Here is a 13,008-nt window from a genome sequence, read left to right on the forward strand (position 1 = left end):
GTGACATTTTCCGAAAGTATTGAAGGAAATCTTGAAAAAATTTAATTTAATTATTCGTTAATATGTCTATTACGATCGACTAACAACTAGTGTTAAGACGGATGATTTACTTGTCGGTAAATAAATATACTTATATATAAATATATAGGCATACATATTTACTCGTCGCATTAATGAGTTATCGCGTTAATCTTGCCGGTTCTCACGAGAAGACATTGTGATTGACACTCAACAAACGTGACCCGAAACTGATCATCAATTCCGGAGATCTGATAACATTATGAATTGGCAACTCCCAGTCCCAAGGTTTATATGTATATACACTTGGAGACTTAATTAAAGACTGTCGTATGAGACCGGACAAATCGGTCGTTTTGTTACGTTTTGATTTTGTGAAGGCCTTCGCTACCTACAAATACGATTAACGATGTTATTAAAATTAAATAGGTCGCCTAGACGAGGCTGGTACAAGTTTTAACTAGTTCTTAGCAAGAACACTATGTGATTGAGTTACGTCTAATGTGATTACGTCCCAGTAATAGTTGCGCTTGAGAGGAACGAATTAATATGAATTACGATGGATTTTGGATACGAAACACACTTTCCTGATTATCCTTTTAGAGCGCCGGGGAATCCCCCGCATATAAATACGGGTTAAGATATCGATACAACGTTATGCACTGTCTTCGGAGTAATTAAGGCGATTTATACACATGAAATTTTAGATGAACAAACTAACTTTGAATACAAATGTAATGTAGGAGACATTAATTATTGTGATAAGTGAGTTCTTGGATCGATCGAGAATAAGATGGACTTTAGGGATGAAACAATATTCACCTGGGAATTAATTATATTGATAATTGTTTAAAATTACAAATAAAGGAAAAAACTCGCTCAGTTCCGTTTTCGTTCGTATTTTCTTTTCCGAGGTAGCGGTAGTTAATACTTTGACTATAAATAAGTAAGTTTTATACTTTTACAATTAAGGAACAAGAATTATTCAAATAATAATTGCAAAAAAAAGGAAAAAGTTACGAACGTGAAAGCCTAAAGCTAAAAAATATGTACCTATCAATAAAATAGATAAATTCAATTGGTCCATCAGGCGAAAATATATTGTTGGGCAATTGGAAATTTGTTTGCCGTCCAAGTATAATTTCATTAAAAACATTAAGTCAGCGCTAGGAATATTAATTCGACGTTTTATTGAAAACGTGTGAGTGTGCGTGTGTGCTTGCGTGTGTGTGCTGTCTTCTTCTTTCGAATTTCAAATTACTGATGATAAACAGCAATAAGGCAATGTTCATAAGTAGGTTTTTATGTATCTATACTAATATTATACATGCGAAACTATCTCCCTCTGTCTGTTTGTCTGTTACTCTTTCCGGCCCGAACCACTGAACCGAAATTGATGAAATAATTCACCCATCAGTTCAGTGATTTAGCCGTGAAAGCGTGACAAAAAGACAGACCGAATTACTTACCCATAGTAATATTATACATAAACAATATATATATTTTGCTTATAGCTCCTTTGTTATATAATCTAATCTCAGCCATTTAAATTTGAGATATTCATTATCTATTTTAACATGAGTAAAAAGAAAAAAAAAACTATTCAAGATTTTTACTTTAAGAGACATTACAAACGAGTTTTACGTATAATTTACACCACACTACATGAGTTTAAAAGTAATCTGATAAAAGTAAAGTAAAAAAATACTCAAAGATTTGAAAAACATCCTCTTGATAATATTTCGTCTCGTTAAACTAAACATATGCCGTCAAAAGTAAATGGCGAGTAGCGTTTAAAATTCTAAACACCAGACGAATATGCATGAAAAAACCTTTGTAAACGTTGTAAGTGTTGACTTTTGAATACTTCAAATGTATTTTCATTGTTTAATTATACTTCAAAATTCACATTGGAATAGTACGGTTCATATTAGAGTCGAAATAATCTCAGTAACAGTTCGAAGTCTGGAAGTTTTTAGTGTGTACTACGAGTTACGGCAAGCACGTATAGCCGTTGGTACTTTGCACGAGAACTTTTCAGTCATGTTGGATTTGTCATTCCATATCATATGGGTACAGTCAGAGTAAGAAAATCTTCGTCTGTTTTCAAATTCATTCCTTTATCAAGTCGTAAACTCTCAGTACCTTTTGAAACTAAAGCGCTAAACAGATAACTGCATATAAAATTAAACCAACATTGTATGAAAACTTGGTTCAAAATAGTGTAACATCTTTGGACTACGTCTAGTGTCATATCCACATAAAAACTTTTTTATGGCCTAATTAGTCATTACAAGATTTAAATTATATTGCAGAAAATATGATATCTTAATTGTCAATTGTCAAAATCTTAATTTTCTGTCAGTTTTATATATTTTCTTTCCTTGTTGGATCACTGCGACAGCGACAAGCTGTGATTGTTATGAATGGCGGATATACTCGTTTTTAATAAAATAAAAAAGGTTTGTTTAAATTAATAAATTTTACCATAATTACTATTTTATTTACTATTTCCGTCCTATGATTTCACCCGCGTTCCCGAGAGATTTTATGTTTTCCCGGGATATAAAGTGTCCTATATGTTAATCCAGTACATATTCTATCTGTGTACCAAATTTTATCCAAAACCGTTCAGTAATTTTTACGTGAAAAAGTAACAAACATCCATCCATACCTCAAAGAAATCAGCCAGATCCATACACACAAACTTTCGCGTTTATAATATTAGTAGGAAGTAGGATTACTACTATGCACTCTCTTTTATAAGAGACAAGACAATGTCCTAATATCCGATGTTACACGAGCATTCACGAAGGACTATGAGGTTTCGTGAAAAGTTGGTAAAAATCTCTTATTATTATAGCTTTTAAACGCTATTTTACTCTTTGCTAGATGCGACTTATTATGACATTGCGTCGCAATACGTCAAACTCAATCGGTAAAGCAGATTATCGCTCATACTGAGCACACGTAAATAGATCTTAAGGTGACGAACCTTTTCTTACCCCGACTGTACATATGACAAAAGAGGAGATTGGTCTGACTGATACGAGTCAGTAACATTTGGGGCGATGTATACGGTTCCATAACAGGATCTCAGAAAGCGTTCATAATGCCTCTGTTGCCAAAGGTGGCAACAGGCTTGTGTGCGAAAGGTTATTAAACAATTAGTGAGTTTGTGATGGATAGAACACCTTGGGAATTAAACGATCACTACCCGGGTATTTATTTTCATCTTGAATATATGTAATTATAATAAAATTGAGATTTTTTTTTTATTGATTATTAAAACTATGAAGCTGAGATGGCCTAGTGGTTAGAACACGTATATCACAACCAATGATTGCGGGTTCAAATCCAGGCAAGCACCAATGAATTTTCATATGCTTAATTTGTATTTATAATTCATCTCGTGCTCGGCGATGAATGAAAACATCGTGAGGAAACCTGCACGTGTCTAATTTCAACGAAATTGTGCCACATCTGAATCCACCACCAAATCCATGATGGAATATGCTCCTAACCTTCTCCTCAAATGGACAAATGGAGAGGAGGCCTTGGCCCAGCAGCGACACACATACATGACCAAAAAAAAAAAAAGATCCGCTGAGTTTCTTTCGCCTGAGGTTCTTCTCCGGGTACTTACTTTTCGGGACCGGTGATAGTGTTTAATTTGACAATCAATTAATGCTTCTATATTGAATAAAGCAAGTTAGATTTTTACCGATTTAAACAAAAAAAGAACGAAGTTATCAATTCGGTTGTTGTTTTTTTTTTAAATACGTCTCATCGCCATCATTTATGAACCGATTTATTAAATTCTTGTCTTGTTTGAAAGGGATACTCCTCGTTTGGTTGTATTTAAGAAATACATGTATTTATATGAGCTCGAATTTAATTAAGATTATATATAAAATAAGATTTAGCTCAAATGATCGCAGGTATTTTTAAGGATAAAGTATAAATAGAGGCTTACGTTTGCTGTCTACACGCGACGGCTCCGTAGCGACATGCTTGACTCCGGCCTGGCTCGACATCTCCTTCCCGCTACAACTGATCAGTAACCATCTTAAATCATCTGGAAACAAAAAAAATTAACATTAACACAATAACATATCATTATACTTAAGTAAAAGTATCTACAATCTATTCCAAACGAAGAATTTATTTTTATGTTATAGGGGGGGCAGACGAGCAGGAGGCTCATCTGATGGATAGTGATTACCACCGCCCATGGTCATCTGCAACACCGGGGGTCTTGCAGGTGCGTTGGCGGCCTTTAAAGAGGCCTAAACCGGCCTTTTAAGAAGGAATAAAAATAAACAAACCTTAGTTTTTTTTTTATTTATTTATTTATTTATTATTAGGTCATTTATATTATGCACTACTACATTATATGAAATAAATAAAAATGAATATCATAGATTATTCGAGCTCTCGACTAATATTAATTCGATGTCAAATGTCGTTTATTTGGCTTTTGTCCTCTTGTTTTTGGAATAGTCTATATGTACATGGTCGAAAAAAGACCCGACAAGACGAGGTTTTAATATATCTTGGGATAGGCTAATATCCGGCTATGATGCACTTTTTTTTTTTAATTAATATACAACATCGACGGGCTCACAGTTTTTTTACATTTTACTTTTATAAATTGTGGCGTTATTTTATATTTTTACTGAACATCAGCAGATCTTCGCTGGACTTCGAGCTTGTCGTCTTCTTGGAAGACGTGGCACACAATGACATTTTTTTTTTTAAATAATATATAAATAATATATGATAATATATAATATATAAAAATACTGTATATAGTAGCTTTTTTTATCCTAATTACTGCAATCCAGCGGCCCCTGCTCCGTGCTCGATCAGAGAGAGTACAGCCTCGGCGACTCTGATGTCGCGTTTACGTATAGATGTCTTGAGGCTGTGCTCTAGGATGGTCAGCTATGATGGACTGTGATTGGGTGAATGGTTGTAGTACTAAGTAACAGTCGATAAATTGACCAATGCTGAGCGTTTTACTCCGTTAACTATATAGGTATATATGTTGATGCGTGTGGGTTTCCTAGAGATGATTTGATTTACCAATTACAAACTGTCGAGGACATTAAAATCATTGGTGTTTGGTCAGATTTTAAACTATGACAATTGGTTGAGATCTTCGTGTCTTTGATAGGCCATCTTATAATACAAAATCTAGCATGTTTAATTTAAAAAAATTCTAGAATTGGTTAGTCTAAATAATTACTATGAAATTAAAGATACTTAATGAATAAGAAAAGCCCAATCGAATCAAATTTTACTTGACATCTCACACGACTTAACCTCAATTGAGCATAAACCTAGTCTAGGTTTTTATTTTTATACATAAATCTATATACGTATATAAAAGCGAATTAATCACGAAATCTCTGAAACCATAACACCTGAAAACTTGAAATTTGGCAGGTAGGTTCCTCATAGGGTGTAGAAATCCGCTAAGGGGGTAAATGAGGGTTGGAAGTTTGTTTTATAAATTTCGCGCGGGTAAAGCCGCAGGTTCAGCTAGTAATTACATTTGTAGCCTTCGTGCTTTATATAAATAGAATTAAAATGATTGTAGATCCTTTTAAGACGGATCGTTCAATAAAACGCCTTAAACGGTGAAGTGTGTCAATGTCATCCATGATAACGTGATTATTGTTTTCTTATCGGTAATATTGACCAATTATACGCTTCGAACAAATACTAATTGTCCTTATAACATCCATCGTTTAATTTAGCCGAGGGCCGTTTTCTAGAACACGTGTAACTCATACGATACTCCAAGAGTTCAACATCAAAACCAGCTTCGTAGAATTTTCAAGTGCATAATTTATGTTTATAAATCATCTCGCGCATGGTTATGAAGGGTAACTTGAGGAAGCTTGTGTCGGATGAATATGTGCCAAATGTGTAACCGATTTGTATTAGAGTAGCGTGGTGGAATAACCTCTAAACCATATACTCAATAACGAAAGACATATACAGGTTGCAGTTTACCTTCTGTTATATTTCAGTAGCTTTATAAAATTATATCTAAATACTGCATTACATTAACAGCCTGTAAATTTCCCAGTGCTGGGCTAAACCCTTTTCTCCCATTGTGGAGAAATTTTGGAGCATATTCCACCGCGCTGCTCCAATGCGTGTTAGTGGAATACACATGTGGCAGAATTTCGTTAAAATTAGACACATGCCGGTTTCCTCACGATGTTTACCTTCACCGCCGAACACGAGATGAATTATAAACAAAAATTAAGCACATGAAAATTCAGTGGTACTTGCCTGTGTTTGAACCCGAAATCATCGGTTAAGATGCAAGCGTTCTGGGCCATCTCGGCTCATACTGTATATACCGTTTATTAAACCCAAAAGTACTTATTTAAAAAAATACTGTAAAAAAACTTTTAATCCGTTTATTTTGATGTACTGCAGAACTATCACTAATGAAATAACTCTTTTAATTTTTTTGTAGTGTAATGTTAGGTGTCATGGGACATATCCTGGACCCAGCTTAGAAACAGGGAGAGGAAAATCTAGAAGATTTAAATACAGGGATAACCGATAGGAACTAAGTTTGCTTTCGCAATATATTATGTATTAAATGAAATAAATTAACAATGTATAAATTAAAATTAAATAATTAAATTCAAACGAGGAACAAATTTGTTATTAAAATAAATCCCGTTCGAATTAAAACCATATAAAAAAGGAAAGAGTAGGAGGCAGCTATACGCTCTACTGTAAGCAACGTAAACGTTTTATAAAAAAACAGATAACCATTATAATTATGTAATATGTTGTGGCCTTCGACTAAAACGCGATCATATAAAAAAAAAAACAATTTCACATAGTAAACTATTAAAACGTTTACGAGTCAATATTTATGAATTGAAGTATTTTAATTCGATGATTGAGGTTTGAGATTGAAACTAAAATCATGTTTTGTTACACACGTATATAGATATATTACTATGCGAACTGTGTCTTCGGTTTTTTTTTTAAATATATCACGTTCTAGTTGAACTACATAAATAATATAATTATTTCGTTTATCTACTTTTTATATAACGAAGTTCGTTTACGTTGCTTAAAGTTTGATTACAGGGAGTGTACAGCTCCCTCTTACTCTTTCTTATATACATATACATATATATATATATAACTTGAAATTCTCGGATTTTCTTTACTATAATATGCATGTATTATTCATACAAACCTTCCTCTTGAATCGCTCTGTTTATTGATGAACCGCGATAAAATCAGTTTCGTAGTTTAAAAAATCTAAGCGTACAGATTGCGAGAAACGACTTTATTTTAAACTATGTAGAGATTTCGTTCGAATCTGTTGTAAACATACAAACACACATACAAACATACAGTAACTAAATGTTCTAAACGAGCATGAACGAATTAAAAAAAAAAAAAAGGTGTTTCTTCGGCGTAATCAAACATAGTTTCGAATGCATGGACATAATTAGTTACATTTAAATAATAATGATCTTGGTTGCCTGGAAGAGACCGCTACGTAGCGATAAGGTCGCCAAAATTGTACGCCTCTTTTATTTAAGGCTGTATCCATGGTCTATTCATTTATTTCCTCTCTGTGGTGAACAATAAAGTATAAAGTAAATCTTTTTCACCGCTTCTTGACAATTCAGACATTTAGACAAACATTCAGAATTTGTAATAAAATAAAATTTGTTAAATATAAGGTATGAAGTTGTCTATTACGAGTAACGTGACACTTAACTGGTTTAACGAGCAACTCGTGTAGTTTTCAAGTAGCCCTGTGCGCGCGGGTCATTAAAATTTTACTCTCATCGTTTTTAGGGTTCAGTACCCAAAGGGTAATCCGGGACCCCGTCATTAAGACTCCAATGTCCGTCTGTATCGAATGAGCCGTGATAGTTAGAAAGTCGAAAATTTTCACAGTTAATATATATCTGTTGCCGCTATTACAACTAATACTAAATAACAGCACAAAATTATTATACAACAATCAAGTGATATTTTTGCTCGATATTGAAAACGGCAACAGGTAGACGCTTGAAAAATCACAGAATATTGAGTTATTTCATTCACTTTAAAAATAAATAATGAAATTGAAATAATATTAATATTTAAATGAGGCTCCTATATATTAGTTTTTATAGATAATGGTACGGAATCAATCGTGCGCGAATCCGAATCACACAAGTTTTCAGGGTTCCGTAGCCATATGGCAAAAAACGGAACCCTTATAGATTCATGTCTGTCTGTCTGTCAGTCCGTGTGCCACAGCCACATTTTTCCGAAACTATAAGAACTATACTGTTGAAACTTGGTAAGTAGATGTATTCTGTGAACCGCATTAGGATTTTCACACAAAAATAGAACACAAATAATAAATTTTCGCGGTTCCCCATACTTAGAACTGAAACTCAAAAAAATTTTCTCATCACACCCATACGTGTATCTACGGATAGGTCTTCAAAATGATATTGCGGTTTCTAGTATCATTTTTTTCTAAACTGAATAGTTTGCGCGAGAGACACTACAAAGTACAAAGTGGTAAAATGTCTCCCGTCCCCCCTTTAACTTCTAAAATAAGAGAATGATAAAACTAAAAAAAACATATGATGTACATTACCATGCCAACTTCCACCGAAAATTGGTTTGAACTAAATCTAGTAAGTAGTCATTTTTAATACGTCATAAATCGTAAATTACCTTTATAAATTGCAATTTACCTTTCATTCAATCAACTCAAATATAAAAATAAAAAAAATAATTTTATAAACATAAACCTTGTTACTTGTTGCTACGGAACACTTCATGGGCGAGTCCGACTCGCATTTGCCCGCTTTTTTTAAAAGTATGACTTCAAAAACTAAATTCTTGTGTACACACATACATTTAAACAATCAGATTTTTGTTTATAAAACGATTTTCATAAATCACTTATTTTTTAGCGTTAAGTCCAAGGTTGTACTTATAATTCTAGTCGAATCAAATCAAAATCAATTTATTCAAGTAAACTTCACAATGAAGCGTTTTTGAATCGTCGATATATAAATACTACCAATTCTTAATTGTCACCTTCATTTTAGAAGATGATTTGTTATTGTTGTATTTTTGGTACAATATATTTTATACTGCAATCCGTAGCCACAGCTCCCTCTTTTGTGGTAAACAGGAAGCAGGTATAAGTACGTATACCTTACTGTATATTTCATTGAATCTAAATAAAACTTTAATAAAAGCGTATCGTTTTCCAAGACATTCTGCTATATAATGGCCCAGTGGTTAGAACGCGTGCATCTTAACCGATGATTTCGGGTTCAAACCCAGACAAGCACCACTGAATTTTCATGTGCTCAATTGGTGTTTATAGTTCATCTCGTGCTCGGCGAAGAAGTAAAACATCGTGAGGAAACCTGCATGTGTCTAATTTCAACGAAATTCTGCCACATGTGTATTCCACCAACCCGCATTGGAGGAGCGTGGTGGAATATGCCACAAACAAGGGAGAGGAGGCCTTAGCCCAGCAGTGGAAAATTTACAGGCTGTTATTTTAATGTAAATATGTAACACCTGCACATTATTTTATATTTATATATTCTTTATTGCATTTCAAACACTTCAAATTGTATAAAGGTTTCAAAAGTTGCATTAGTTCTAAAATGTGGATTTATCGCTAAGGTAGCGATGTCGTCTAGGCAACCTATGGGCAGAGGTCTCCATTTAAAGGACTCTAGCTTGGAATACGCGTCAAGCACTGTCATCAAAAGTATAGGTTTAAAAGGAATATTAGTAACATTTCGTTTTACTTCAGGTTTGAAATTAACAAGACATTCCTAATATTCGTCTTATAGCCTCCATTCTATTGGCATATATTTATATTGAACGGAAGTATTAAATCGCCCGGAATGTACAAGGTTTCTGGAGCCCGTATGCCAATAAGCTATTAACATTTTTAAATTAATAAATTATCCTTATAAGATAAAAGTAGCAAAGGAACAAATTATTCATCCAAGGTGACTTTTTTTTTAACCTAACCTACGTCGTATGCTGAATATAAATATACTAAGTATTGTATTTTCACGATCGAATATGTGATGAGTGGATCAGTTAAAACTTACGCAGACGGACTCGCACGAATTTAAACCTTTCATAATAAATAGCAATTGACGTAATTTATGAGATTAACGCGTTAAAACAAACAGACAGACAATTCAGTTATATATAATCTTTGTCTAGATTGTGAATGATAAGTTATGTTTAAACAAAGGCTAATTGTTTAAACCTTTTAAATACTTGAATTCTGAATTCCTGGAACGTTATTATCATATGTCGATGACGATTATCATGTTCAAGGACCCATTAGAGATGCGGCCTCTAGTACCAATTTAGATCCATTATAGATTAAGAGGAAAATAATTAAAAAAGTGCAAATTCGTTCTATCAAACAGTTCTTAAACGCACCATTGCTGAGCAATGCCCCTGGTCTGTTAAGGAAGTCACGAAGCATTACATTTTTTTTTAATAAATAAGTAGTTTGGCGGACTATTAATGAACTACTTGATGGGTAGTGGTCACCACTTCTGGTCATTGGTAATAAGTTGTTATGACCCTTATTTTTAATTTCAAATACAATCCCGGTAGACATATATGACTCCACTCTATCTGATGGCAAGTAGTGGAGTCCAAACGCAAAGACGGCCAGTACAGTCAGAGAGAATTAATTGCACTAGTCGCCCTCGCTATGCCGGCCCGCAAGATACTTCTTCACGCCTCGTTTGAGGAACCCAGGTTATAAAAGGAGGAGAACACGTGTGCTGGTGGAGAATTCCATTTTGGTGGTGCGACAAAGAAAAGAGTTCCCAAATTTCTTCGTGCGCGATGGAATCGATGTCACAGACAGACGAAGACATCGCGAGCCAGTACGCATAGACTGGTGCATGTAAGTACACTGGCTTACCCTTCAAACGAGAACACATCAATACGAAGTATTGCTATTTGGGGGTAGAATATATGAACCAACTTTACACGCATAGCCGTACAACAGGCTTAAAATATCCCACTGCTGGGCTTTGGCCTCATATCCTTTTTGAGAAGAACGCTTGGTACTTTTTAGACACGCTTCTCCAATGCAAGCTGAAGAATACGTATTTGGAAGATATAATTCTGACACACGTAGGTTTCCTCACGATGTTTTCCTTCACACACACGAAATAAATTATTACGATACTAAATATTTTAAAACTTTTTTTTTATTATATATCTTGAAGGGTCTAGTAAAGGCACACATACCTAAAGCAGACAAGGCGAAGGGATTCTTAAACTTCATGGTGATATATTCCAACACTTGCACAGATTAAAATCTACGTTTGTAGCTATCGTTCTAGAAGACGGAGATTTAGTGTTAGGTCATGTTAAACTAGGGCTATCAGCAATCCGATGGCGTCTTGGATTTAAGGCGACATAACCCTTCATCAACTCCGAGGCTATCCTCAGATACTGTTAGACATTTAAATTACGTCACTTTATACTTTGATTGTGGCATTTTTAACTTGAAGAAATGTAAATTATTAACAAAACTATTGTATTTATGTTTAATGAAATCACTCCTAGATACTTGGTTTTATATTGACTTAACATACCTATATATATATAATAACTTTGAGTATTGTCGGTCTAACTAGAACAAAACACTTATTTTTTAATTAGTTATTGGACGGTAAAGCACCAACTTTATTTATTTACATTTAAAAAAATAAATCTGGCTCATGCAAAGTCATGTGATACATTCTAAATCTATTTTGTAAAATCCTGTCAGTTTTGTTTAATAAAAGAACTCAGGGAATTTCCCAAATTTTCCGCCAATCTGGCAACCCTGCGTTAAACGTTAACCGAGTCAATGTCATAGAGGATAAATGTAGTATGTATGACGTCATATGTTCGTAGAGAAGTTGAGCTTTTGTGAGTGGGGATTACATAATCTTTTTTCAAGTTCTACAAAGCACGTAAAAGCCTAGCGGATTTGGCCAATCATATTACTTAAGGATACCAGGAGTTGATATAATTCATTAAAATTGAACTCCATCACTGTCTAGTCTAGCTTACAAGGCCCGCAGATCTCGTAGTCTTGGGACCAAACCAATAGTTGGACCAAAAAAATTGGACGTTGCCGAGATTATTTTTGTAGCTGATGAGTAATTTGACAGGTGTAATACTAGCAATTCGCAAATTACGTAAAGCCGTTGGTCTTTCTGGTCGTATCGGATTTGCCTTCTTATTGGATTATGAGAGTCAGGGACCAAGGTAGATAGAATTTGGGCACACACTTTTGCACTACAATATGTTTAGTCTACCTTGAGCACGATTTAGGCAGTAGGAAGTAACACGTCTATAGTTGTGGTAGGTTTTACTTTACCTATTGATAAGTATTATAAGGATTGAAGGAATTTGAATACAAAAATTATCTCGTTATCTCTTAACCCAAGTATCATATACACAAAGAAGACATAAGAAAACTTAGTTAATACTAGTAAAGAAATTTATACATAAAATAAATGAGTCACTACAGATTTAAAAACCGTTATCTAGTTATTAAATAGTTTAATCGGTAAAACAGCGTTATCGATTAATAAATAAGTATGATACATACTTATTTATTCTGGCTTTTATTTGATCATACTTATTAATAAAATATGGAGTATCATCAATAAAAACTAGTTTCGGTAGTAAAGTATATTTTTGTTCGTATATTGCTACGAAGTATATTTGCCATGCAAAGACAAAATAGTAGAAAGCATCGGCAGAGAGGGGGGGGGGGGGCGGGGCATTGGTTATGAAGGCATAAGAGAACCTCATCCCGTTTGTCGTAACTTCATACGTCGGTCAGTCAAGGCCAAGGTTACATTTAATTAAATTAAATCGTAAAACTAGCAAATTCTAGTTTCGGAAAATGAAAGTACCCTA

General features: G+C 34.1%; 2 protein-coding genes across 5 annotated transcripts in view; both read right to left on the bottom strand.

Annotated features, from left to right (window-relative positions):
• LOC113403621 (EKC/KEOPS complex subunit TP53RK) overlaps window positions 1–13,008 on the bottom strand; it is a 297,288-nt gene that overhangs the window by 91,833 nt on the left and 192,447 nt on the right. The gene's annotated exons all lie outside the window — the stretch shown is intronic.
• The window catches only part of LOC113403624 (oxysterol-binding protein-related protein 6-like), a 59,493-nt gene that overhangs the window by 33,269 nt on the left and 13,216 nt on the right, over window positions 1–13,008 (bottom strand). The window contains exons 1-2 of one of the 4 annotated variants that reach the window (XM_064218959.1): window positions 11,338–11,538; window positions 3,995–4,096 (exon numbers count right to left, since the gene is read on the bottom strand). In XM_064218959.1, the coding sequence (XP_064075029.1) occupies window positions 3,995–4,096; window positions 11,338–11,374 (139 nt within the window). In that variant the 5' untranslated portion in view covers window positions 11,375–11,538. Of the gene's footprint in view, window positions 1–3,994; window positions 4,097–11,337; window positions 11,539–13,008 lie in introns of those variants that run through there. The other 3 variants (XM_064218960.1, XM_026644209.2, XM_064218961.1) reach the window with 3 other exon arrangements.

Source organism: Vanessa tameamea, chromosome 25 (assembly GCF_037043105.1).
Source record: "Vanessa tameamea isolate UH-Manoa-2023 chromosome 25, ilVanTame1 primary haplotype, whole genome shotgun sequence".
Lineage (NCBI taxonomy): Eukaryota > Metazoa > Arthropoda > Insecta > Lepidoptera > Nymphalidae > Vanessa > Vanessa tameamea.